Below are 26209 nucleotides of genomic sequence, written 5' to 3'. Positions count from 1 at the left end.
ATATTTATATTAGAGAAATCTTTATTTTCTTTTCTGCTTCTAACATGAGTTTCCATACTTGGCTTTTTTAAGCTTTTGGATTCCCTTTTCATTTGATTTTGGAGGAAATTCTAACTTTGATTTTTTTTTTTTAAATTTTTGGAAACATATTTCTATTTTTCTTTTTCTTTTCTTCTGAAGCAGGTAACTGATTTTGATTTGTGACATATTTTTCTCTTCATTTTTTCGCACTTCATCCTATTTCTCATACTCATCATCTAGGTGGGATTATTTATTTGTGGTTAATAGATGGGTAATGAATTTTTTGTGAAATAGAAAGGGTTAATCAAAGGTTCAGTGGGGCGACTAGCGGGGTAATTTTTTTTTACAGGTGTGAATTTTTGGCTATATCAATCCAAAGAAGGCCTAAATTCTTGCCTAAGATTCGGGTAGTGATCAAGTAAGTAGACGTGTGAACTTCTCTATTCGGAAAAACTACTCCTCTGAGTTATTACTCACATATCACACATTTTGAGGCTATTTAGTTAGATTCTCACAGGATATGAAAATTAAGTTGTCTAACCGTGGGTCCCAGAAACTTGCTGCTATGTATATTTAATGATAGCCAGTGCATGAATGCTCATGAAAAGATGTAAAAACTATTACATACGTATTAACTTAAGTTTTTAGGAACAAGTCCTAATTCTAATGCTAGGGTGAGATTTCTAAATATTTTTCATCACAGAAAAGTAAATAAGACTTTGTCACTAAATTCACTTATTTAGACATAAAATAAAACTATATACAACCTATAAATGCTTAATTTTTGCAAAAGGTTCTAACCACCCCAAACAGTCGTACGCTATGTCCTCAAAGTGTCAAGAGTAAGAAAGAATATACCTGAGAGGCTTGAGCAAAAATAAAGCTGATAGCTTCAACAGAAAATTATGTTAACATCACATATAGTATACAACACAAAAGTGAAAGCACACGGTTAGGTTATTTATTTTTCACATCAAAAAGTAAAACAACAAATATGTACATCAACTTACACTGCCTTAATCACGAATTAGGGGTCTGTCCATTCTAGCTTCATCTTTATCGAAATGACATTCCTTTGTGTCACGCCAGTTTATCATAGTCTGCCAGACTTCGCTCCACTTCCTCTTTCTAGAAGTGTCCAGATGAGCTATCATGTCTTTGTCATTAGGGAAGCAACGAACTTTCCTCAGGTACGTTGAAGAGCGCCGACGCCAGACTCGAAATCTCAAAGAACGAATTATCTTCATCAGACACATAGAATCTACCCGTACCCAGTCATGAAAAGTGGCCTCAAACTGTGGGAAGAATGTCTTCATTATCCGGCATGCTGTAACTAGCAAAGTGATATAGTGCTACCGAAAAAGACGAGCCCTTTTCAGGTTCTCAATTACTAGGTTTGTGATGTTGAAGGTGGTATGTTGCTGGGCTAGAGCATGGAAAGTCTTACAAGTTGATTCGTAGGCAGTGGAAAAATGCCAATCCCCCATGATGTTTAGAAGGATAAACAACATGGCAGTCCCAACATTCATGGTCATATTGGCTAGTGGAATTGTGTTGTCTGGCCATCGGCCAGGTTCTGCACGTTCAATGACTTGGGTGAGGCCATCGCCGTAATGGCCGGCGAAATCTTTCCAAGAATAGTCATTAAAGTTGTTTTGTATGATGTATTGAATGAGGGTGTTTGGCTGAATATAAGGAAGGTCCAAAGCCATAGCAACTGTTGGCTCGTAAAAGAGATGTCTGGTGTTACCAATACGGATTGCAAATCCGTTCAAAATGAAACCACGTGCAGCAGGTGGATCCTCCATATGATCATAAAAATAAGTTGCCAAACCTAGAAAGTATGCCTACTCAGGGTGCAGAATGAAGGAGGTACAACCAACTTAGGTGATGAAGTCTCTGAAAAGATGTCTATATGCAGGAGAATTCAGCAAAGCATAGAAAGACTATTCTAGAATAATCTTTGGAGATGCCATTGTAGAAGACGTGTGATGAAAGATACCAACTGTAGACAAAGATAACCCAAAAATTAGAATACGATGGGAATGACTAAGTAAAAACAAATGACATTTATTATCATAGGAAAATTGCACTATATTAAAAAATAAAAAAGAAAATGACAAAGAACATAAATTTGCAAAATCTAATTTGTGTCATGGGCCCAAGTAAAGGCGAGGATCCTTAGGTGAGAGAAATCCATTTATAAGTTTCTCGATGCAGTCAATCCGTGCAACAGCCCATTGTAATAGGGCGCTTTGTGTCTGGTAAATCTCGGCTTGGCTCTCCATTATGGGAGTGTGATTTGCCAAGAACTGGTTGTGGCTGTGCAAGAATTGTGCTTGTTCCTCGTCTTGTATTGTCCGCATGTCGTGAAATTCAAGAAGACTAGTGATGATGATGTTCTGACGTGTGTATAATGTCATTAGTCCTTGGTGAATTAAATGAAGGCCTTTCATAGGATTAAATACGTTGTGTATTGCATTTTTAGTGAAGATGTTGACAGCGGAACAAGCTTTGCCGGTTTCTGCACCGGCATGGTTCTTTGCAACATCGGGAGTCCAAAAACCGTTCATGTAGACAGAGTGAATGGTGAGAATATTAGTTGTTCTAAGGTACGTAGTAGGAGACGTAATAGGAAAACCCCAACGCACCATGATAAGTGTCACAATGGTTAGCAAAGGAGCCGACTTTTTCCTGGCACGTGCGATCGCGTTCCAAAGAAATTGAATTATGCAAAAATCATTGCATTTAGTCTCCAGTACCCAGAGCATATGGAGGAGGGGTTTTGTTATTTTGGAAGTCTTAGATGTGCCGAGCAAATTATGAGCTAGCCATTGGATCACAGATAATTGGTTTCTTTGCAAGGATCGCTGATAAACAATGTAGTTTTTCCAGTTGTATTCGTCGTAAAAGATAGTTGCAAACATCAGATGCCTTATATTTTCGAATGGTGAGTCATTAAGGTGTACCCCCGGGTTCGTTATGGGAATTTGAAGGACCTCAGAGATGATTTCCAGAGTCAATTCGCGCTTGCATCCGTTTGCACGGACAAAGAATTGCTCGTTTTGGAAATAAGCGTGTTTATAGAATAGGAGGACCAATTCTCTGGAATATAGTGCCTCCTTATGATGTAATAGAGGGAACCATCCTCGACGTAAAATTTCAGTATCAAAATATGGGTGAAATAGACCACTCTGGAAATTTTCCATAAAATTTTGCTCGGGCACGAAAATTCGAGTGAGGACCATTAAAGATGGAAAAAATGGAGTGGTGAAGATAATTTAGTGGAAAAGGGAAGATTGGATTTTAGAGGTGTCTAGCCTAACTATAAATAGGCACTAATCCGAAAATGCAGAAAATACAGATCGAGGTGTTACAGGGTAGTTAGACCACGTGTATCTTCTAAAATAGTTCTATCAAGTGGGAAAGAATAGTGCATGTGACTACAAGGAGCCCTTTTTTTTTTTTTTTTTTTTTTTTTTTTTTTTTGTAGCGTAAATAGCGTAAGTAGAAGGACAAGGAAAATGTAAATATAATATCACAATAAGATGTAACAACGTACAGAGATGTGAAAACACACTATAATGACACGGGGAATACAAACCTAAATATTAGATAGGACTATATGCCACATTAACAACATTACTATAATAAAACTAACGAGCATGAAAACTTGAGTAGCATATTCAATTTGCCACTGCTCAAACTTTTTTAGTGCATCCATGAAGCTTGAAATTTGGTAAAAACTAAAAAACGATATTAGAATTACAAAAGAAGTGTAGAGGGAAGAAGATGAAAGGAGTGAATGTGAAGGATGTAGTGAACTTTCTATTTATAGAAAGGAAATGGAGCCGTTTTCTGACTGTTTGGGTGCGATTTCATGACCGTTTTCTAACCGTTTTGTCAATCGTTAGTGGACGGTAAAGCTCACCGTTAATATATATATATATATAATATATATATATATATATTTATAATATATATATATATATATATATATATAATCTAATATTAGAGATTTATAATAACTAATATAATATTTGACAAGGCAGAATTTTTGGAAAATGTAGGAAATATCAGACATCCTAGGTTGGAAAATTAAAATGCAAACACGTAAATAAAATATCTGACATAAATAATATACAAGACCGGGAAAATAAACCGTCTTCATCGAGAATCCTCGGGGCCGCGAAGAAGAAGAACCATGAGTCCCGCGGCGGCGGCGTAAAGACGAGCTCCCATGGAGGCTAACTATTCCTGGATATCGCCTAGAGTATCCATCACCTGAGCCTGAAATTGGTGTTAGTTTGCCATTGGCATTCGCTGGAACTGGTTCTGTCAAGTAGTCATATGATCCTGAAATGCATTCATGGAAGTTCGCATTTCTTGCTGAAATTCGCCCATGCTGTCTGTCAGCGACTCATGGCGAGTGGTCATATCCTCCCTGAACTCGCCCATGGTATGTTCCATTGATACCTGGCGAGTATACATGTCTCTCATTCCATTGTTCATAGCGTATAAGGGATCTATATAATGGCTCATCTTGCTCATAGCAATCTCATCAAAGAAAGGACGTGAGTTGAACCCACGTTATTATGTTCAACTGCCATAGGTGTTGTGGGTTCCCATGGGGACAATATGCATTTCTTGAAAACATGCATATTCTCATATGGTAGCATAGGGACTAATGGGGTGGCAGACAGAAAACCCAAATTAATCATAACTTGCGTGACAAGAACGACAAGAGGGGCTGACCTGAGTATGGCATGTGTAATGATGTCGAATAGAAAGGTTACGATACAGAAGTTACCCTTGCGCTCCTGGAGGACCCAGAGTAAGTGCAGAAATGTCTTGTTAATGTCCGATGGCTTCGAGGTGCCAATGACATTCTATCCTAGCCATTGAGTCACGACAAGCTAGTTCCGCCACACAGAACGTTGATACGCACGCTTCCTATCCATATTATACTCACCCTCGATTAGCATGTCGAGCATTAGGTCGTAAGTCTGTGGATACATGGACTGCTGCTGAGTCAGCACGTAGTTGACCATAGGTATGCCCGTGATCCCGGAGATTAAGGCGGGTGTGACTTAGTGGTGCATGCCGTCGATGGTGACCCAAAAATGGTCGCTATTAAAGCCACCATTGTTATAGAACTTCAACACCAAATCCATTGAATACAACCCACCATTAGCATACAAGAGATACTCCCATCCTCTAGAGTGTATTTCCGTATAAAAAAATGGAGCAAACATCCCATTTTCAAATAGTGATCCAAAAATATTTTCCACCGAAATTCGCCTATTTCCAGCCATTGGTGATCGCAGGAAGAGGGTGGTTATTGATTTGAGATGAGGGGAAGAATTGGAAGTTGCTGATGGAAGGGAATTCGTTTATGAGCTGTGGGGGTCGCACGCGAGACTTAAATTTAGGTAGAGGTTGTCTCATGCGAGACTGTATTTTGAGGGGACAAGATCCGGATTTTGGGGAAGAAGAAAGAGGGAATGATGATGCGTGGGAGAGATGTCTCGGGTTATAAATGGGCCAAGAATAACGAGATTTGGTTGGTCCCAAAAAATTTTCCAAGCCCAAATCAAGTCTAAAGCCCAATTTAAGCCTAAAAAATGTAAACGCTCACACACGACTCGTTCGGACTCCGAATTGGATAAATGAGCTATCGAAATGATCGGCACGAAAAATGCCATCCAATTGTATGATTCATTCTCAAAGGCCAAAAGAGATTTTGCAAAGAAGGCGGGATGTTTATTTATTAACAAAGGTTATATATATATATATATATATATATATATATATATATATATATATATATATATATATATATATATATATATATATATATATATATATGGTTTTATATCTATACAAGGGAGATTAATGTGAATAACACTGGATGTCCAGAAGAGTCACCATCTAAATTCTTAGGCAACTGTCATGTCAACTCTGGAGCGAACCCAATCCAGCCAGACTGTGGCTTCACCTTTATGTATTATGGTTCTAGGGGTAGGACGGTACCATCCTGGACCGTGCACGCTACGGTCTAATAATATTGCCCTTATTACATACGGCTATCCTCAAACCGCCCCAAGGGAACTCAAAGTAACCAATTCTTGGGGTTGGCCTGGTGGAATCCATTGCCCGTACATGTTCCAAGTAGGCAACATCCGAGGTTGAACACGAATCTCTATGTGCACAGCTTAATGCAAGGGGAATTTTAAAAGACAACAATATATACATATCTACAAGGTGAGTCTTTTAATGTCAGATCCTCAAGACATTTGCGAGTCTTTTAATGTCAGATCCTCAAGACGATTCCCAACCCGTGGGAGAAACGACGTGGCGATGAAGTTTATCCTGCGCAGCTGGTGTCAGACAAAAGTATACCTTATACCGGCTAGCATCGGATAGGAAGTCAAGACCTGGACAAAAGGTGTTTGACAATGCATACACCACCCCATCCTTCCCTCACGTCGTTTACGAGCAAAAGTACTACGACCATTACCCATTCGTGATGAGTGAGACTTATACCAAATGTTTAGCTAAAGTTTGTGAGGCAGAGAGTAGAAAAGGGAAGAGAAGGAAGGAGGTGCAATTTTTGGTACCCATCGTTTACAAGAAGAAACATTTGCTCGCGTTGCAGAAGACATTTATACTTGGTTTTGAAATAGAGTTTTTGTGGACTACGGCTCTGGCGCTTGCAACCACCCACTTCAAAGAACTTTTGAGATCATAAAATAGAAGATGGCCCGACTACCAAAATGGCGTACCCTCTATAGAAAAAACAAGATTGAGTACGCCAAACAAAACCTCTAGTCTATGCAGACCATATCCTGAAGGAGAGTCTGTTCAACAGTTGGGGAGCGTAACTCGTGGGTTGTTTGAGGCGTTGTCCATTTACTTGAAATTCACTGTTATCTTATGGATTAAGCAAAGAGATTGCCCCATAATGGATCACAGTTGACACAATGAAAGGACCAGACCATCGTGTTTTCAATTTACCAGGAAAAATGTGTAATATGGAGTTGTACAGTAAAACTTTTTGGCCAATTTTGAAATCTTTTAGCAAAATATGCTTGTCGTGCACTCTTTTTATATTAGCTTTGTACGATTTCGAGAGATCATAAGCATTACTCTGAATCTTCTCAAGCTCATTTAATTGCAGTTTCCGCTTCTCACCTGCAGCGTTGATATTGTAATTAAGACTTTTGATGGCCCATAGGGCATGATGCTCAAGTTCAACTGGCAGATGACAAGGATTTTCAAAAATGATTCGGTAAGGAGACATCCCTATAGGTGTCTTAAAGACCGTTCGGTATGCCCACAAGGCATCCGATAAGTGGAGAGACCAGTTTTTTCTAGATAGATTGACAGTTTTCTCAAGAATGGACTTTATCTCTTTATTGGAGACTTCCACTTGGTCACTTGTCTGTGGGTGATATGGAGTAGCAACTTTGTAAGTAACTCCATATTTCTTCATTAAAAACCTAAAAATTTTATTAAAAAATGTGTACTCCCATCACTGATGATAGCTTTGGGGACACCAAAACGAGAGAAAATATTTTATTTTACAAATTTCACGATAGTCTTATGGTCATTTGAGCGACATGCGAGTGCCTCAATCCATTTAGACACATAGTCTACAACGACTAGAATGTAGAAAAAACCTTGAGAAATAGGGAAGGGTCCCATAAAATCAATGCCCCAAACATAAAAAATTTCCACAATTAAGATAGGATTTAGGGGCATCATATTATGTTGGGTAATTTGACCTAGGTGTTGACAAAGAATGCAAGCTTTGCAATGTTCGTGTGTATCGCGAAAAAGGGTAGGCCAGTAAAAACCACATTGTAAAACCTTGACCGCAGTTTTCTTAACACTGAAATGACCTCCGCAAGATTGTTCATGGCAAAAAGATAACATATCGGTGTGTTCCCAGTCAAGAATGCAGCGACGAATGAGTTGGTCGGAACAATACTTAAAGAGGTAGGGGTCATCCCAAAAATAATATTTTACAGTGGATAAGAACTTTTTACGATCAGGACGTGACCATGAGGACTTCCTTCTTCAGTAACTAGGTAGTTAACGATATCCGCGTACCATGGAGAGGAGAAAATAGAGTACAAATATTCATCTGGGAAGGAATCATAGATGGATTCAGAATCACTATCAATGTCACCAACCAGCCTTGATAAATGGTCGGCCACCATATTTTCAGTTCCTTTCTTGTCTTTGATTTCTAGGGTGAATTCTTGCAAGAGAAGGATCTAGAGAAACAATCATTGTTTCACGTCCTTTTTCGTGAGTAGGTATCGAAGTGCGGCATGGTCAGTATATATGATGGTGGATGATCTGACCAGGTAAGGGCAAAACTTTTCCAAAGCATAGACACAGCTAGGAGCTCTTTCTCAGTTGTCGTGTAATTACATTGAGCGTCATTAAGAGTTTTACTAGCATAGTAAATGACAATGGGTTTGTCATCACGTCGTTGGCCTAGTACAACGCCAATAGCAAAGTCGCTAGCGTCACACATCAGTTCAAATGGTTGAGACCAATCAGGTGGTTGAATGATATGAGCGGTAGTAAGGGCAGTTTTTAGAGTTTCAAAAGCTTGTTTGCAATTGAAATTGAAGTCGAAGACCACATCCTTAAGCAAGAGATTGGTTAAGGGTCGAGCACCTTTAGAAAAATCCTGAATGAATTGCCTGCAAAACCTAGCGTGGCCTAAAAAGGCATGGATATCGTGAACTGTTCGGGGGATAGGTAGCGAAGCAATTTTAACAATTTTAGTTTTATCAACCTCTATCCCGTCTTTCGAAACAACATAACCTAGAACAAATCCTTTGGTAACCATGAAATGACACTTCTCCCAATTAAGTACCAAATTTTTTTCTTCACAACATGTTAACACTTTAGAAAGGTTAGATAGGCAATCGTCAAAGGAATTTCCATAAATGGAAAAGTCGTTCATGAAGACTTCCATATAACGTTCCACCATATCACTGAAAATATGAAGCATGCAGCTTTGGAAAGTGCCTGAGGCATTGCAAAGACCAAAAGACATTCGTTTGTATGCAAAGGTTCCAAAGGGACATGTGAAAATTTGGAAGTAGCCGTAATAGCCATCAAGAAAACAGTAGTAAGCATGACCGGCTAAGCATTCTAGCATCTGGTCAACGAATGGAAGAGGGAAGTGATCTTTACGTGTTCTGGCATTAAGTTTGCTATAGTCAATGCAAATTCTCCATTTCACTGGATTGCGAGTGGAGATGCATTCATCATTTTTATTTTGCACAACTGTAATGCCAAACTTTTTGGGAATAACGTGGACAGGACTAACCCAATCACTATCAGAGATAGGGTATATGATACCCGCATCAAGTAAACATATAACTTCCTCCCTCACCACATCTTCATGGTGGGGTTAAGGCGACGTTGCAGTTCCCGCGATGTCTTTGTGCCGTCATCTAGATGTATGAGATGCGTGCATACACTAAGGTCTATTCCTTTGATATCATCTAAGGACTAACCGATAGTGGAGCGATGTTCACGAATGACATGAATCAAACGTGTTTCTTTATCGGTAGTCAAGTGGGAAGAAATTACTATAGGGTGACTACCATCAGGATTAAGATGCACATATTTCAATTCAGAGGGTAGAGTTTTTAAATCCAGAGTTGGAGGATTGGGGATCAAGGATTCGTGAGGGGCTGTTTCTTCAATGGAAAAGAGCGAGTCCGGTTTTTTTGAATCAGTTGGCAACGCAGCAGTAGGGTCAAATAATGGTACTGACTCTAATAATGCATGGACATTCTTAATTTACAAGTCATCATTAAACTCAGGATTATCAAAAGAAAGAAATTAGTGTACCTCGTCTGGGGGAAAATAGTTTGCAAAATATTTCTGTGCCACACTATCAATCAGGCTAATCTCACCTCAATATCAGGATCGGGAAGTTGTTTCATTAAGTTGAATACATTGACTTCTACGGAAAGGTTCCTGAAAGACATTGTCATTGAACCATCCCGACAATTGATGAAAGGGTTAGCAGTCGCAAAAAATGGACATCCTAAAATGATAGGAATTGAGTCACAGGCAACTTCGGTATCTAGAATGACAAAATCAATGGGGTAGTAGAAATCTTGGCCTTTACTAGGACGTTTTCTACTATGCCCTTTGGGTACTTGATGGAGCGATCCGCGAGTTACAGGGTCATGTTGGTAGGTTTTAATTCATGTAGACCTAATTGCTTAAATAAGTAGTAGGGAAGTAGGTTAACACTCGCGCCTAGGTCTAAAAGTGCGGTAGCGATATACTTGTTGCCCAATGTGCATGGTACAGTTGGTCGACCTGGGTCTTTGTATTTAACCACACCATTAGTAGTAGTAATGGAGGGAAACTACTCAGTTAGGAATGCTTGTTGAGGAACATTCGTTCTCCGTTTGTTGGTGCACATGTCCTTCAAAAACTTGGCATGCTTTGGCAAATGCTTAAGTGCATCAAGAAATGGTAGGTTTATGATCAAATTTTTGAAGGTTTCTCGGATCTCATCGAAATGTTCGGCAGGTTTGTCCTTTGCCAAACGGGTAGGGAACGGAGCTTTTGGGCGGAATTGCGCATATAGGGAACGGGTAGGGACGTGGATGTCGATTTAGAAGGAACAACTTCGTTCGCTATAGGTTGCGAGGTAGGAATTGGAAGGACGTCAGCTGCGGCATTCGTCGGTTCAATGTCTGGCATACGTATGTGATTGTCGACGGTTCAGCTAGAACAAAGAGTGGTGATGGTATTTAACTCACCATGGCTGGGATTACTAGAACCTGGTGCATTATTGAGTTCGAAGGCAGTGTTTGTGGGCTTAGGGTTGGGAACTGCTTGGCCAGGAAACATGCCATTTTGACTTTTATCCCGTGCTAACAGCTGAAGAGACTGTTGGATAAATGCTAGGATTTAAGATTGGTTATTCATGTAAGTCAAAAAAGTTTCAGCTGTTTTATCGGTAGTGGATTGTCCCAGTGGAGCATTAGGAAAAAGATCATGGTTATTGTTTACGGGTTGATTTTGGTAGCCATAACCTGGATTAGCGGGGACAAGGCTGAGGTTGTTTTAGTACCTTATATTTGCATTGTTGGGAAACTGAATTTGCCCTTGTTGGAATTGCAGAGGATTTCCTTGACAGTAGGAATTGTAGTTTGTGGGTGGTCGTATAGGAGGGTTGTTGAAACCCGGAGGAGCTGGCTATTGGGTAGGGGGACGCCAAGCCAAAAATTCAGATGTTGTCGCCAAGGTGCATTAGGGATGTTGAAAGCACAAGCCTCTTCAGATGGTTGGGGAGGACACTCGTATGCCGAAGGACAATAAAAATCAGAGTGCTCAAGACTTAAGCAAAGAAGACATGGGGAAGCGTTGGCAGCTATGACTTGGTTGGGTTTTTGATCATTTACTTGAACCGAAAGAGCATCGACCTTTTTGGTTAGGGACTCGATAAAAGTTTTTAATTCTGGATCGGGTTTGACCTCGAACATAGACGTAACTTTGGTAGGAGTGTCTTTAGAAGATTTGGAAGAATCAGTGTTACCCCAATGGGTGTTTCGTGAAGCCTATTTCTCAAGAAAAGTGTATGCTTGACTAGTGCCTTTGTCCATAAAAGAATCGCCGTTCATGATATCTAATGTTTCCTTTTGATGGTCAGAGAGACCATTAAAGAATGACCGGACTAAGACAGCGGTGTTGAGTTGATGATGGGGACATTCGAGAAGCAGATCAATAAATTTGCTCCATGCTTCAGTAAAGGATTCCTGGGGATGCTACCGAAAGAATTGAATCTTCTGAAACATCTCTATAGTTTTCTTCTGAGAATAGAAATTTATCATGAATGCTTGTACGAGCTTGGCCCATGTGTCAAAGGATTGCGGCGCTTCGCCCGCGAGCCAAACTGAAGCTTTATCAGCCAAGGTGAAGGGGAACAACCTAAGCAAGACTTGTTCATTGGTAACGGTCAGATGGTGGAAAGTGGTGGCCACTTGTTAAATCCAATAAAGGTGATTATATGGTTTTTCATGGTCTAGACCATGGTAAACAGGTAACAAACCGAAAACGTTTGGCGGAATGCGAAAACTCCTACAATCTCATCGAGTTTAATGCAGGGAGCAGGTCCTTCTTGTAAGGCAGTATAGAAGTCCGAAAGGGGTTTCTCGACTGTGGGATTTTCCTGGGCCATAACTATGGGAGATAATGACAACGGAGGAAGAACTATGTCTAGGAGATAACTTATGCAGTTGTTTATTGTATTTTTGATGAAAATATGTAAGTTCTAACTCCTTATTAGTACCAGACCGTAGTCTCATGCAAACACAAATTTTAATTCTAGGTTCATAAGGAACGAATTATGATAAGAGGATTAGTTATTAAGGAAGAAGGGAGGTGAACCACGTCTTCCTGAGTTGTTGCTAATATGAGCAAATAAGCTAGGAACGTGTGAATATTCCAGCAATCAGGTCACATGAGAGAATTGAGGGAGGTTGTCCATGCTAGCACGTTCCTTAATTAGGTAACCTCAATCTTTCAACTTTCCTAGACACTGATGGAATAGGATGATGATTTATGAAGGTGTATTATGCGATTATTATTAATATAATTATGATGAAATTTTATTATTAGGATTTTTTTTTTAAGTTTACGTAATTAATGTATTATGGAGACGTGATTACGAAACATGCAATTAAAAACTAGAGATGTCAAAATAGATGACTAAGCATGCATTTAACACAAGCTAGTTTTACACAGGAAGGCTACACATGCAACTACATATTACTCCTACATAAATAGAAACACGTCCTACGCAAGCAAAAATATATATAGCTATGTATACACAAAATATAACCTACACATGCAACTAGATGCGAGCTAGAGGAATGTCGAGAATGTACTCATGCAAAGTAATGTCGCGTATGTGAATCGATGTAATATATACATACAAAAATAATCTAAGCATGTGGTTTGAAATTACACAGACATCCAAATATATTTGAATCATTTTAATCGTATTAAAGTGAATATGTAATGATAAATCACATTTGTTTAGGAAAAAGTCTATACATGCAAAGAGTTTTCATGCCAACACACAAATATGTGAGGTAAAACAGGTTATAGCAATCAATCAAATAATATCCTTGACAAAGTTTGAGGAGTTTAAGGATTTGAAACCTGGCATCCCGCTTTTCATTGTATAACGATCGAATTAACTCCTGAGCTCGGAAACTTACTGGAAGTTGGATAAACAGGTTTAAAGAGTCCAAAATAGTACTGAGAGGGAAAATGGCTTGGACTTGAAAACTGGAGTGTTGATACTCTAGGTTAGTCTCGTGTGCTACTAGTATAGTCTCGTCCGAGACTGTAAGATCAATACATTACTTCAACTTCCTATGGAATTCTTAGACTGTACTAATGATGATAATAAAGATCTAGTTTATAGATCTCTGTTAGTAGAAAAAGAAAAGTTGGTACAAGCAGGTGCACAACACGTTAGTATCGCAAAAGAAATAAAAATAAAAAAATGAGGGGGGTAGGAAGGGGGGTTTTTTCTTGATGTATTCCAGTTATTACGTTTAATCTTCGGAGTCCTTAGGTGTGTAGCGGCGCCATTTGATAAACATTAATTTCAGGTTTGATTCTTTTAAGTTCGAAGTCCAAAGTCCAAAGTCCGTAAACGTCCGTTTAGTCAAGTTACCTTACTCACGTGGGTTGGTAGGATAGGTCGAGTAAGGGATCGCCCATACCTTAGGGCACGACAATGTTCACAACTGGATTTACAACTTTTAGTGAGTAGGGTTTTAGGTTATTTAGTTGGTTTAAGTAAATTAACGGCAATGCAAGTAACCTAAAATAATAACGATTGATTTCTACGTAAATAAACAGGGATAGAGAAACAAGAAAAGGGTTAACCATACTCATGCAAGAATCAGTTTCAACAGTTAGAATACCATATCACTACAACTTTAATCCATCTTGAGTTCATAGACAGTGATTCGGGGGTCTATGCGGTGATTTCGTGAGGTTTCCAGTGAAGGAAACAGGTCGAACCCCACCAAATTTTGCGAAGGCAACCAAAAACAGTTCAGCGAACAGAATGGAGCAATGAATATGGGCCATAACAGTTGGGAATTCATTTTCCATTTTATTGTTCATATTTGCTTATTCTATATACATGTTTTTATTTGTGGATGTTTGTTAAAAATTAAGCCCACATGAATAATAGATAACATGGACATAGGCCTGACTAGTAAACAGAAAGATCCTCAGTTCTAAATAACTAAGTGGGAGCGGGAATTTGTTTCATATAAATCCCATGGTCTCCATTATTGGTTTGCTGGTAATGTAATTATACTTGCGCGTCGGTTTTAGTGCCTTCCTCCATATCGGATGAGTCTAATTACGGATTACCAGAACAAACTTCTAAAGGACAACTATATGAAGTTATTAATGTATGGATTCACTTCTCCATATGAAGGGATTCATTACAAATAATGGACTAAGAAGTTGAGTAATGGTATACACTTAGATGCAAGTAATGGTATCCTCCCCATCGGAGTCACTGCTATTATTTGTAGGACCGAAAAAAGGTCAGCATTTTAGTTTTACTTGTCTAGATGGCATGTGTCCACTCTAACGAGTGGTGTGATGTCAAGTGGACGAGAAGTAGAACTAATAAGAAAAACCTCTCTACACGAATGTAGATATGGTAAACTTGCACACTATCGTTGCTTACTACTTCTCGGTGTGTAGGGTGCAGATGGGTTAATTAATTGATTTTTAAGTTAACTCCAAAAGTATTTCCACGAATGTAGAATGGTAAACGTCCACACTATCGTGGCTTACTACTTCTCGGTGTGAAGGGTGCTGATGGGTTGATTAATTAATTAATTTTTGTTATTAACTCAAGAAGTTTTTGCCCTACATAATAGTTATTTTATGTGATTCTCAGGTTTTCAAAATGGTTACTTTCAACCCACTAGCAACTATTCTTAAGGAAAACAAACTTCTTGGCCCTAATTACATAGACTGGAAACGCAACTTGGATATCGTGTTGACTGCTGAAGTGTACAAATTTGTACTCAATAATGAGGAATGCTCACCTAAGCCTGACAATATTGCTGGAAAAGAGGAGAAAGTAGCATATAAGAAGTGGAACAAGGCAGATGAGATGTCGCGGTGTTACATTCTGGCATCTATGTCAAGTGTGCTGCAACATCAGCATCAGGCCATGACCACGGCTTATGATATGATGCTCAATCTCAAGGAACTCTTCAGACACTAGAATAGGGCTGCTAGGCAAACTGCCATGAAAAACTTGATGACCACAACTATGATGAAGGGACTCCTGTAAGGGATCATATACTCAGGATGATGGCTTATCTGAATGAGTTGGAGATCCTTGGAGCTGATATCGATGCGGAAACGCAGGTCGATATCATTCTCATGATGCTGCCTGAAAGATTTGAACCGTTCTGCCTTAACTACAACATGAACAAAAAGTTGTATTCTTTGGTGGAACTTATGACAGAACTTCAGTCAGCTGAGAGTCTCTTTAAGCAGAGTTATGTTCAGGTTTATGCTACTGAGAAGGTTTCTACTTCTACGCCTAATGGTGGTAAGAAGAAGAATAATGTTCAGAAGCATAGGAACATGGCAAAGAAGGGCATGGGACCTCAAGGAGCTATGAAAAAGCCCAAGGGAAAATGCTACAAGTGCAAGCAGTCAGGACACTGGAAGCCAAATTATCCTCTTCTCAACAAAGAGAATAATGGAGGTATGTCTCATGCACTAATCGTTTAACATGTTTAGCGGTGTTATCTACCAAAACCTAGTGTGTAGATACGGAAGCCACTAACCATGTCTGCATTTCATTGCAGAGGTTCCAGGAAACCAGAAAACTTAGTGCTGGAGAGATTACCATATCTTTGGGGGATGCTACGAAGGTAGTAGCTGTTGCAGTGGGAGATGTTTGTTTATCTTTTGGTAGAAATAAGACTATGGTGTTAAAGAATTGTCTTTATGTGCCTAATTTTAGAAAGAACTTGATTTCAATTTCTATGTTAATTAAGGATGGGTATCCTGTTTCTTTTAAATGACAAGATCGTCATTAAGAAAAATAAACATTTTATCTGTTATGGTGCATTAGAAGGAAATTTATACATCATTAATCTTATTCCACCCACAGTGCATTAAATTTTACCCCGAGTAGTATTATTCTAGAAGTATTGAGAGGAGAGACATTAAACTACTTCAGTACCAATTGTACAAGAATAGGAACCACAACGTGTCACAAATGACGTACAAGAACAAGAGGTGCTTCATCGTAGTGGGAGGGTTGTTAGACAACCTGATAGGTGGATTGGTTTGGGAATGTCTTTAGACATAACCACTGATAACCAAGATCCTGATCCCTGAACCTACAATGAAGCACTCCAAGATAGAGATGTAATATCTTGGCAAAAGGCAATGAATTCTGAGATGGAATATATGGATTCTAATAAGATATGGGAGCTTGTAGAGCCACCCAATGGTGTAAAACCCATTGGATGCAAGTGGGTCTATAAAATGGATGTCAAGACAGCTTTCCTTAAGGGAAGTCTTGAGGAAACCATCTATATGGAGCAACCAGAAGGAGTCATTGACAAAGGTCAAGAGCATCTTGTTTTGTACAAGAAATTTGATGGAAACATAGTGGTATTTCTTGTGCTTTATGTAGATTACATCTTACTCATAGGAAATAATGTGAAAGTGTTGTCAGACATAAGGGTATGGTTATCAAAGCAATTTGATATGAAGGACTTGGGAGAAGCGTCCTTGGGATCAAAATTATAAGAGATCGCAAGAAAAGGATGTTGTGCTTATCTCAGGCTACCTATATTGACATTGTGTTGACTCATTTTAGCATGCAAAACTCCAAAAAAGGTTTCTTGCCTTTCAGGCATGGAGTTCCTCTATCAAAGGATATGTGTCCCAAGACACCAAAAGAGATAGAGGACATGAAAGCGGTTCCTTATGCTTCGGATGTAGGAAGCTTAATGTACGCCATGTTATGCACGAGGCCAGACATCTGCTTTGTCGTTGGCATGGTTAATAGATATTAGAAGAACCCATGACAAGGAGACTAGACTGTGGTAAAACATAGTCTGAAGTACCTGAAAAGGACTAAAGATTATATGTTAGTATACCAAGCAGACAGTTTGGTTCCCTTAGGGTATACAGATTCTGATTTTCAGTCAGATAGGGACAAAAGTAAGTCTACCTCAGGTTGTGTGTTTACCTTGTGAGGTGGAGCCATAGTATGGAGGAGTGTCAAGCATAAATGCATGTCTGACTCCACCATGGAAGCTAAATATGTGGCAGCCACTGAGGCAGCCAAAGAATCAATTTGGCTCCAGAACTTCTTGTAAGCAAGTAAACACATTAAGCACAAGTGCCACCTAATAAGAGGAGATGTTACTGTTACCAAGATAGCATCAAAAGATAACCTAGCTGACCCCTTGAGGGGATGGAAATCAGATGCTTGGCAGCATAGCTTTAAGTATAAGTGGGAGATTTGTTAGTAGTATACTAAAAACCAATGCTTTGAGTATAAGTGGGAGATTGATAGGGTTATATACTAAAAGCATTATTTTTGTATTAACTCTAATTCTTTATATTTTGAATGAGAATCATATGGGCAAATGTTATGCATATTATATATGCTATTAGTTATATGCATGTGTCTAATATTTTATGTTGTAGATGATATGGTGTGGACACACAGAAGATCATATCATCAGTACCTTATAAAGTATAAGTAATCGTTCACAACCTAGATGGATTTGGACAAACCATTAGTACGATTGTAGTATAATCTGGTATTAGTCTATCTTGACTATAGGATTACACTAGTACACTTTGTGTGTATTGAACAGGACCAAGTAAGGTTGTTTCTATTTATACTGACTATATAAGAGAACAAACACCTCTGTTATTATGGATGCTTGTCCTCTTAATCCGGATATAATAATGGACACTTATGTGCATTGTATATTGCTTTAAATCATCAATGAGTGAGATTCATTCGTGAATTAACAAACTCGATAGATTGGGTAATGACATTGTATGTAAGGTGTGCTGTTGATTATAAAAGGAATCCGTGTCCCGCAAGAAGTCGGGCTGATGATGTCCCCTTGAGGAGCTCATATAGATTGTCATGTAAACCCTACAGGTGGATTTAATCCGACATGACAATGAGGTTGAGTGGTACTACTTAAGGACATAAGAAGTTAATTAATGTAGTTGTCAGTAACTTGACTTAATCAATGGACATTCGATATCTTAAACACGGGGAGATCAACGAGCATATAATATGGAGCCCATAAATGCTGACACATAATTTGGGATTAGGGCGGTAGTGCAACAATGGCCTTTAGTGGAATAAACCATTTGTTGACGGACTTAGGCCTTGTGTTCTGGGCGAACATGGGAAGCCCAAGCTCGTCAGGAGGCCCAACCCTAATTTCTCCTCATGGTCCTTGTTGTAGCCTATAAATAGAAACCCTTCTCTCCTGGCCAAAATTATTATTCATCTGAATTGAAAAGAGAGGCAAGAAAAGATAGATCCAAAATTGGTTCTAGCTTTGTGAGAAAGAAGGGGGTTGGTAGATCGTTGCCCACACAACATCCAATCTATTGAAATGAATACAACAGAAGTTCAAGGGGTTGATTGTTGATTCGGATTCATAGCTATTGGATTCTCAGAGTTATCAAGAAGCCGGATTTACAGGTATGTTTTCCAATCCAAAATCGTGAGAACCATTAACTCTGCTGCGCGTGGTTTTCACGGTTTGTTGAAATATTCATTCTGAAATAACGGTTCCTACACCAACAGCCATGCCACTTAAGAATTGAGGGAGGTTGTCCGTGCATGCATGTTCCTTAATTAGATAACCCCCAATTCTTTGAGTTTTTAGACACCGTAAAGTATGAAAAAAAAATTATGTAATTACTAGAGCGGTTGGGCATAACGAAGTATCAGATCAGTACTCATGAGGTAATATTGTAATATATATATATATATATATATATATATATATATATATATATATATATATATATATATATATATATATATTCTACATATTCTACTTAACCTAGGGCGTGCACGCTTAAAAATAGTCTAAATTGGGCGCGGGTCACGTTTTGGTTTTTTTTTTATTATTTTTTTTTCTGTAAATTTAAAGGAGCTCGAGCATGCTTAAGAATAGGGTAAATTAGGCGCGGGTTGCACCTAGGGTGTAATGCGCGGGGCGCTCTATGTAAGGGAAATTCTAGGGCGCGCGCGCTCATAAGTAAAAATAGTAGGTTGAAATTTTTAGGGTTAGGTCATGGAGGTGCAAGGAGTTGGTTGCTCAATTCGTATGCACTAAAACAATAGCAATTTTTTTTTGAAAAATCGTGAACAGTGAAAACAGTGTTTTGGTGTGTGTATAGTGAAAATAGTTTTTGTATTTTAAACACGCAATACGTAACAAAGCAAAATGGCAAGCGGCGCCATTTGACAAAAAAATTTAAATTATGTAAAAACAGTAGTTCTAACATGCCAAAATCATTCTAATCAATCTATAATAATACTCTCAAATATTATGTGATAAAGAGGAGTAATTGTGTTCTCCACTCTTGCTTGTACATACTTGTAACGAATTTAGACTAACTAACTATTAACTAATGAGAGATCAATTTATAATATGAAAACAGTAAATTTAATATGCTAAACAATGATTTATAAGATGATAAAAGAGATTAGAGAGGGGTAATCCACCACACGATTCGCTTGGCTATTAGTTTAGTCATCGAATCGCTTGTTGATCCCTAGTGAATACCAAGTCATCTCTGATCATGGTTTCACTAGCATGAGAGTTTGGCTCCACCACAAATCCCTTTGATGGTGGCTCTAAACTCTAGTTCATCATTATGAGGTTTATCTTTAAACACTCACAACAATGAACTTGAAACTCTATTCTAAACAACAACTATTCTAACAAGCAATCATCCTAACGTAGCTTTATTAATCTCCTCTAATGGAGGTTTTAGCCTTGTGTCATTGGATTATCCATATTAAAGTAGTAAAGTAATGACATTAAAGTAAAGAGAATTATTGAATTGAAGAAGTAAAAGCTTTTTTTGAAAAGTTTTAATGGTGGCTACAAACTAAACTAATTCTAACCCTAAACTAAACTAATTAGAGACTAAGGGGAGGAAGAGGAGTATTAAGTTTAGACTTAACCCTCTTTATATAGAAGAGGGTTAGGGTTACATTTGCGTGCATGTGCCAAAAAGAGGGACTTTGGGCCTCTAATGTGAGCCCAAATTCCATTAGGTTAAGTCTAAAGAGGCCACAACTACTAAACATTAATTTATTGCCCTTGATGTCCACTTTTATAGCTCTGATTGGGGCAAGGCTAGGTCCATTGGAAAGCTTATTCTAAGCCGGCTGTTTTGATATAAAGTAGACCCAATTCTGAGGCCTGAGTCCAAAGATAAGTCCATTTAAAGTTCTGTTGACTTTTCTATTTTTTTTCTACCCGAATTGACTTTGACTTCCCAGCTTTGACTGGCTTTGAAAAAAGGCTTTTCTTCATGATTCTTGGGCTTTAAACGTAGAAATTCCTCGACAATCATCTTGACTTGTTTTTCATGCAAAATGACATATTTAAGCACATAAACAGCTTCAAGACCTGAAATACACAAAAACACGTAAACAATGCTAACTCTTATTTATTATAAACATAATTGGCCTAAATGGTAATACTATTAAGGGGTTTAAACTACACTTTTGGGTGCTTATCAGGATTATTCGAGGAGAAATGGCCAATTGAATCTGAAATCATTTTTATTATACATTATACATTGCATGTTGCTAATAGAATATACATATTAGGATGTCAGTTATTAACTGGTGTACGTATTGTATGTGTTTCATTGCAGCACCATTGCTTGGGATGGAGACACAATTCAAGTACACGGTAAACAGTTTGAAGAATTTATGCTTGACAGATTTGTTAATGGCCAGGTAAGCCAAACACACATTTTGTTCTCAACTTCTCATATATCATCGATCAAAATTGACTTACTTCTGGGATGCACTATGCAGGTATTATATTGGTATCCTCGAGAGATGGAGAAGAAAATTTATCCTGGTCGTAAGCCTCAGAACAAACCACTTAGCCATTACTTTGACACTATGACTTGCGTATGTTCGAAACCTAGGGTTATATAATACACAGTGTTGCATACTATTGGTATTGGTATATTCATTACATATTCTTAACGGTATTCTTATGAGGTATTCTTATTAGGTTATTATTAATATTTTTTGACAGACTGTTGTGATTTGGGCAAAACACCTTGAGAAATTTTTTTGATTGATCCACTACATCAACTTCATGAAAATGTTAAGAATCTATTCTTTCCTCTGAATAGTGGAAAAATAGTCAAAGAAAATGGGGGATACCATTGGACGCTCCTACATGATAACATGATGGATAACGTATGGACACACTTTGATTCAATGAACACAAGATATCCCCTCACATCCGTTCCTTACAGGAATGCCACGAAAGTAGTGAGTTACTAAACTTGAGTTTGTGCACTTGCATGTGAAACCATTTTGTTGTCGATCTTAAGTTGTAGGTTTTGTTAGAGTATTTCTGACTTATGATATTTGTCATATCTTCTATCAATTTGAAATGGCAACATAGATGGAACGTGTCTATACAATTTTAAATGAACACATTGCACAAAAGAAGAAGAGCAAGAAACCACTTTTAAAGGCTACGTTGTTGGAAATTGGAAAGTGCCCTCAACAACGACTAGATTCGTAAGTACTTCTAGCCTAGTTCTTTTGTGATAAAGTTTGTCGAACACTGGAAATGTGACGTGAGATTTTTAATACTTCTTTTGTTTGAGCTTTAGGGTGGACTGCAAACTATTTGTGTGCAAATTCATGGAGTGGAAGGCACGTTCCATTGATCACTTCCCAAAATTACACCAAAACGCAATGACTGATTTTAGGGGGGAGTTAGTGTACAAATTACTAACCGATGAACCATACTGCTGGAAAGCATAATAGAAGCAACACCCCCGAAAAGCAAACAAATGTTGATGATATTAACTGGGGGCTTGCAACTGAGGATGCATTGGATTTGACTGTGGATGCTATGGATTTGATTGTGGATGCTATGGATTTGACTGTGATGACATTGGAATGAAGTATCCAAATTTCGTTAGCACTTAGGGCTCAAGTTGGTCTTGTTTTAGTTATGTTAGCTAAGTATCGTAGTTGTATTTACGTGAGTTACTTGTTTGAAGAATGGACTAATTGTATTAGCTTATGAGCTCTTTTATGAAATCAAAAACTTGGCTTGTTTCCTTTTCCTTTTTAAATGGTATCTATTCTGTTAAACTGACTTCATTTTAGTTTTGGAATGAAGATATGATGGTTGAAAGTAGTTCAGGCAATATCACCTTTTATGTGCTTTACTTTTTAATATGACACTTTATGTGACATACTTACATGTGTTTACTACTATGAAATCAGTTCTAAATATAACACTTATTGTGATATGATTTTGAATATGATACTCTATGTGACATATTCAGGCATGTTCAATACTATGAAATCAGTTCTTAATATCATACTTATTATGATATAATTTTTAATATGATACTCTATGTGACATATTAAGGTGTGTTAAGTACTAAGAAATCACTTCGGAATATCACACTTATTGTGATATAATTTTCAATATGATACTCTATGTAACATATTCAGGCGTGGAAATCAGTTCTGAATATGACACTTTATGTGGTATAATTTGTAATATGATACTTTATGTGACATATTCAATCGTGTTCAGCACTATGAAATCAATTCTGAATATGATATTTTATGTAGTATAGTTTTCAATATGATACTCTATGTAACTTATTAAGGCTTGTTCAGTACTATGAAATCAGTTCTGCATATGACCCTTTATGTGGTATAATTGTCAATTTGACAGTCTGTGAACATCGTCCTAACCAACAAACCATGAATAGATCAGACTATAAAATCATACACAAGTCATGAATATGAAAGTTAATATAAGTAGAGAAATAATAGCATTGTATCCCATCATAACCAAAACAGACCACCACAAGTCAACTTACATTTTGAATCTGTTACAATAAGTTTCCAAAAGAACAACACTATTACAAGATTCACAAAAACCGAAGGTCTTCGAGTTCCAACGTCAATTTGGTTGAGGCAATGCCAAATAGAACAACACTACGATAGAGATTAGAGCAAAGGCTAATTAAAAGATTGACAAAAAACTTAGGTCTTCGAGTTTCAACGTCTCTAAACTATCGAGGCAACAAAAAAGACGTGCAAACTTCTCGAAGCATACGTTCTCTATATCATCTATGGGCGCATTTTGTTTAGTTTCGACATTACCATTGAGACAGCAATGTGTTGCCCAAAATAAGCCATATCCCCCAGCAAGTTCATATACAAATACGCGTGGTTAGTTAAAATGAAGATTTAAGGTAACCAAACTATAGATAATTGATTGGACATATTGAGAAACATACTAGATTGTGTCAAATTGTTACCTAATCAAACCAATGTACCAACTTTTCCCAGTCCCAAAGCTCCATGAATTTCATCATGAACACCCCACAGTCGAAGCTATACATATAAAGATACGTAGTTACTATACTTTCAAAGATTGCACTAAACTTAAATTTGAAACTATAAGTTAATTAGGGCCATAAGATCAGATATATACCCATTGTATTGTTGTGGCACATCTTTGCATTTCTCAATAACCCAGTCTTTCACATCACAATTTTTGGCATGGAAATCTCCAATCAGAGACAAAGTGTAGTGCATTTTCGTAACCTAAGAAAACACAAAAGTCAAATTTAGTTTGAAAACATGAAGCGTGGACTGTGAGATATTCTCAAATGATCACAAAAATACTTTTAAGTTACAAAACTCACCATAGACTTCATCGAATCCGTCCCTCCACAAATGTAGGATGCACTACCCGCAAGAGAGTCCAATATCACAACTTTGCGAGCACTAGGATCAAAGACATATAACCACCAATGATTACTGTCGACGACGAGCACAAACCACTACATAACCACAATCAAAAGTAGTTCAAGGTGGAACTCTCTACCAAAGTTGGGAACTGCCTTATCAAACCATGAGTTATAGTAGAATCATCTTACCCTTCGATATTCGCTAATATCATTATCCAATTTAATTGCACGAGCCACGGAAGTTAGCTGCATCTCATTTTTGGTTTTAACCTAAAAAAAACAACATTAGGGACTCAAAAGGTACATCATCATGTTAGCCTTTTATTATAGAACAAAACCATTTTCACTTCATACCTTACTTGCACCCATTAGGTAAGGGTAGTAATAGTGCCTATTGTAGATTGTAGGCTTGCTGTTTTGCTCCGCGTTCAGGTACGCACACCAAGCAAAGACCAACTACACCAAATATAACAAGTAGCAAGGTAATTAAATTATTTTGTAATCCCAAAAGCATTAGTAGTTTCTAATTAAAAAACAGTGCAACAAAATGCGATCGTAAGGTCTGCCATTCCCAAGTAAACACTTAAATGTGGATCTATTCTCCGACCATCTGTTGAAGTCCACGATGAAGTCCCTACACCAAACAAAAGGAATTTAGTATGGTTTGGATGAAGTTCTACTGAAACTAACCATGTACATAAGCCATCACCGTTTACCCTGCTTTTCCATAAGGTGAGTATATTGAGCGGAATATAGCTGCTTCCTCCACTGTTAGCAGTACGTGAGGTTGTACCCTGTCTGCTTTCACATCTTTAAATGGATAATCTTCAACCTTGTTGTCCGATTCAATCTAGAAAGCGAATAAATTACTATGTGACATATTGAGGTGTGTTCATAAATATGAAAGCATTTCTAAATATGACACTTTACGTGCTCTAATTGGAAATATGATACTCTATGTGACATATTGAGGTGTGTTCATAAATATGAAAGCAGTTCGGAATATGAAACTTTACGTGCTCTAATTGGAAATATGATACTCCATGTGATATTGAGTTGTGTTCACGACTGTGAAATCAGTTATGAATATGACACTATATGTGGTCTAATTTTTAATATGACAATCTATGTTATATATTGAGGTGTGTTCACTACTATGAAATCAGTTATGCATATCCCACTTTATGTGGTATATTTTTAAATATGATACTATATGTAACATATTGAGGTGTGTTAAGTACTATGAAATCAGTTCTGAATATGACACATTATGTGGTATACATTTAAATTTGACACTCTGTTAACATCCCAATCAACAAACCATCAATAGATCAGACTATAAAATCGTTCAAAAGTCATGAATATGAAAGTAAAGACCTTAATCTAAGTAGAGAAATAGTAGCAAACTCACACAATTACCTCTGTTATTATCCTCCTCTTTGCAAAAGGAGTGTCCAGTGAAGGGAACATATTGCATCTTCTCACAATGGGAGGTGTCTTAAAGACATCTTCTCCGTAGCTCTCCGCATCAATTATCTCAATGCCTTCATGTATATCTTTCAGTATGGGTTCCTTCCATTCATAAAACTAGGGGTGTCTTTTTTTGCCGAATTTCTGATTTTTTGAAATCCGACCCGAAATTGGTCTGGCTCTGGGTGTAGTTTTCATGGGCCGATTTTCCGATTTTCGAAAATTCCGAAAAAAAATTGGATCGGATTCGGATATAACTCTAAAAACCGATCCGATCCGAAAGTTTCGATATATAGCCAATCCAAAATTTCCGATATTATTGCCAATTTATTCTGAAAATATGTACTTCTCTCACTATCCACTTGATTAGATCTCGACCATTCATTCATTTTCTAGTTTTTTACTTCCAAAAATAAAACAAAAACATAACCTAGCGGCTACTTCCCCACTTAAATTGGACCACTCCACTGTCATTACACCATCTGCCATAACAACAATGATATGAAAAAAAATGCTATTGAGTCATATAATGACTTCCAGACCAATCTCAAAAGCCAAATTCCAATAGATAGAATGTTATGTAAAGCTACTTAGAGTC

General features: G+C 37.8%; 1 protein-coding gene and 1 pseudogene across 1 annotated transcript; one reads left to right on the top strand and one right to left on the bottom strand.

Moving 5' to 3' along the window:
• The first annotated feature begins 15028 nt into the window (after positions 1-15028).
• On the top strand, positions 15029-22322 carry LOC147488265 (uncharacterized; annotated as a pseudogene).
• A 1384-nt stretch (positions 22323-23706) lies between these two features.
• On the bottom strand, positions 23707-24510 carry LOC147488264 (putative ubiquitin-like-specific protease 1B). Its single transcript, XM_086574326.1, has 5 exons — positions 24496-24510; positions 24331-24411; positions 24097-24234; positions 23883-23995; positions 23707-23782 (listed from the first exon to the last, which is right to left on the bottom strand). Exons 1-5 carry the CDS (start codon positions 24508-24510, stop codon positions 23707-23709), a joined length of 423 nt encoding a protein of 140 aa, XP_086430452.1.
• Between the last annotated feature and the right edge of the window lie 1699 nt (positions 24511-26209).

This window comes from Coptis chinensis, chromosome 7 (genome assembly GCF_015680905.1).
Source record: "Coptis chinensis isolate HL-2020 chromosome 7, ASM1568090v1, whole genome shotgun sequence".
Taxonomy (NCBI): Eukaryota; Viridiplantae; Streptophyta; class Magnoliopsida; order Ranunculales; family Ranunculaceae; genus Coptis; species Coptis chinensis.
Note: the sequence above shows the minus strand (reverse complement) of the source record. Positions and strands in the feature narration are given on the sequence as shown.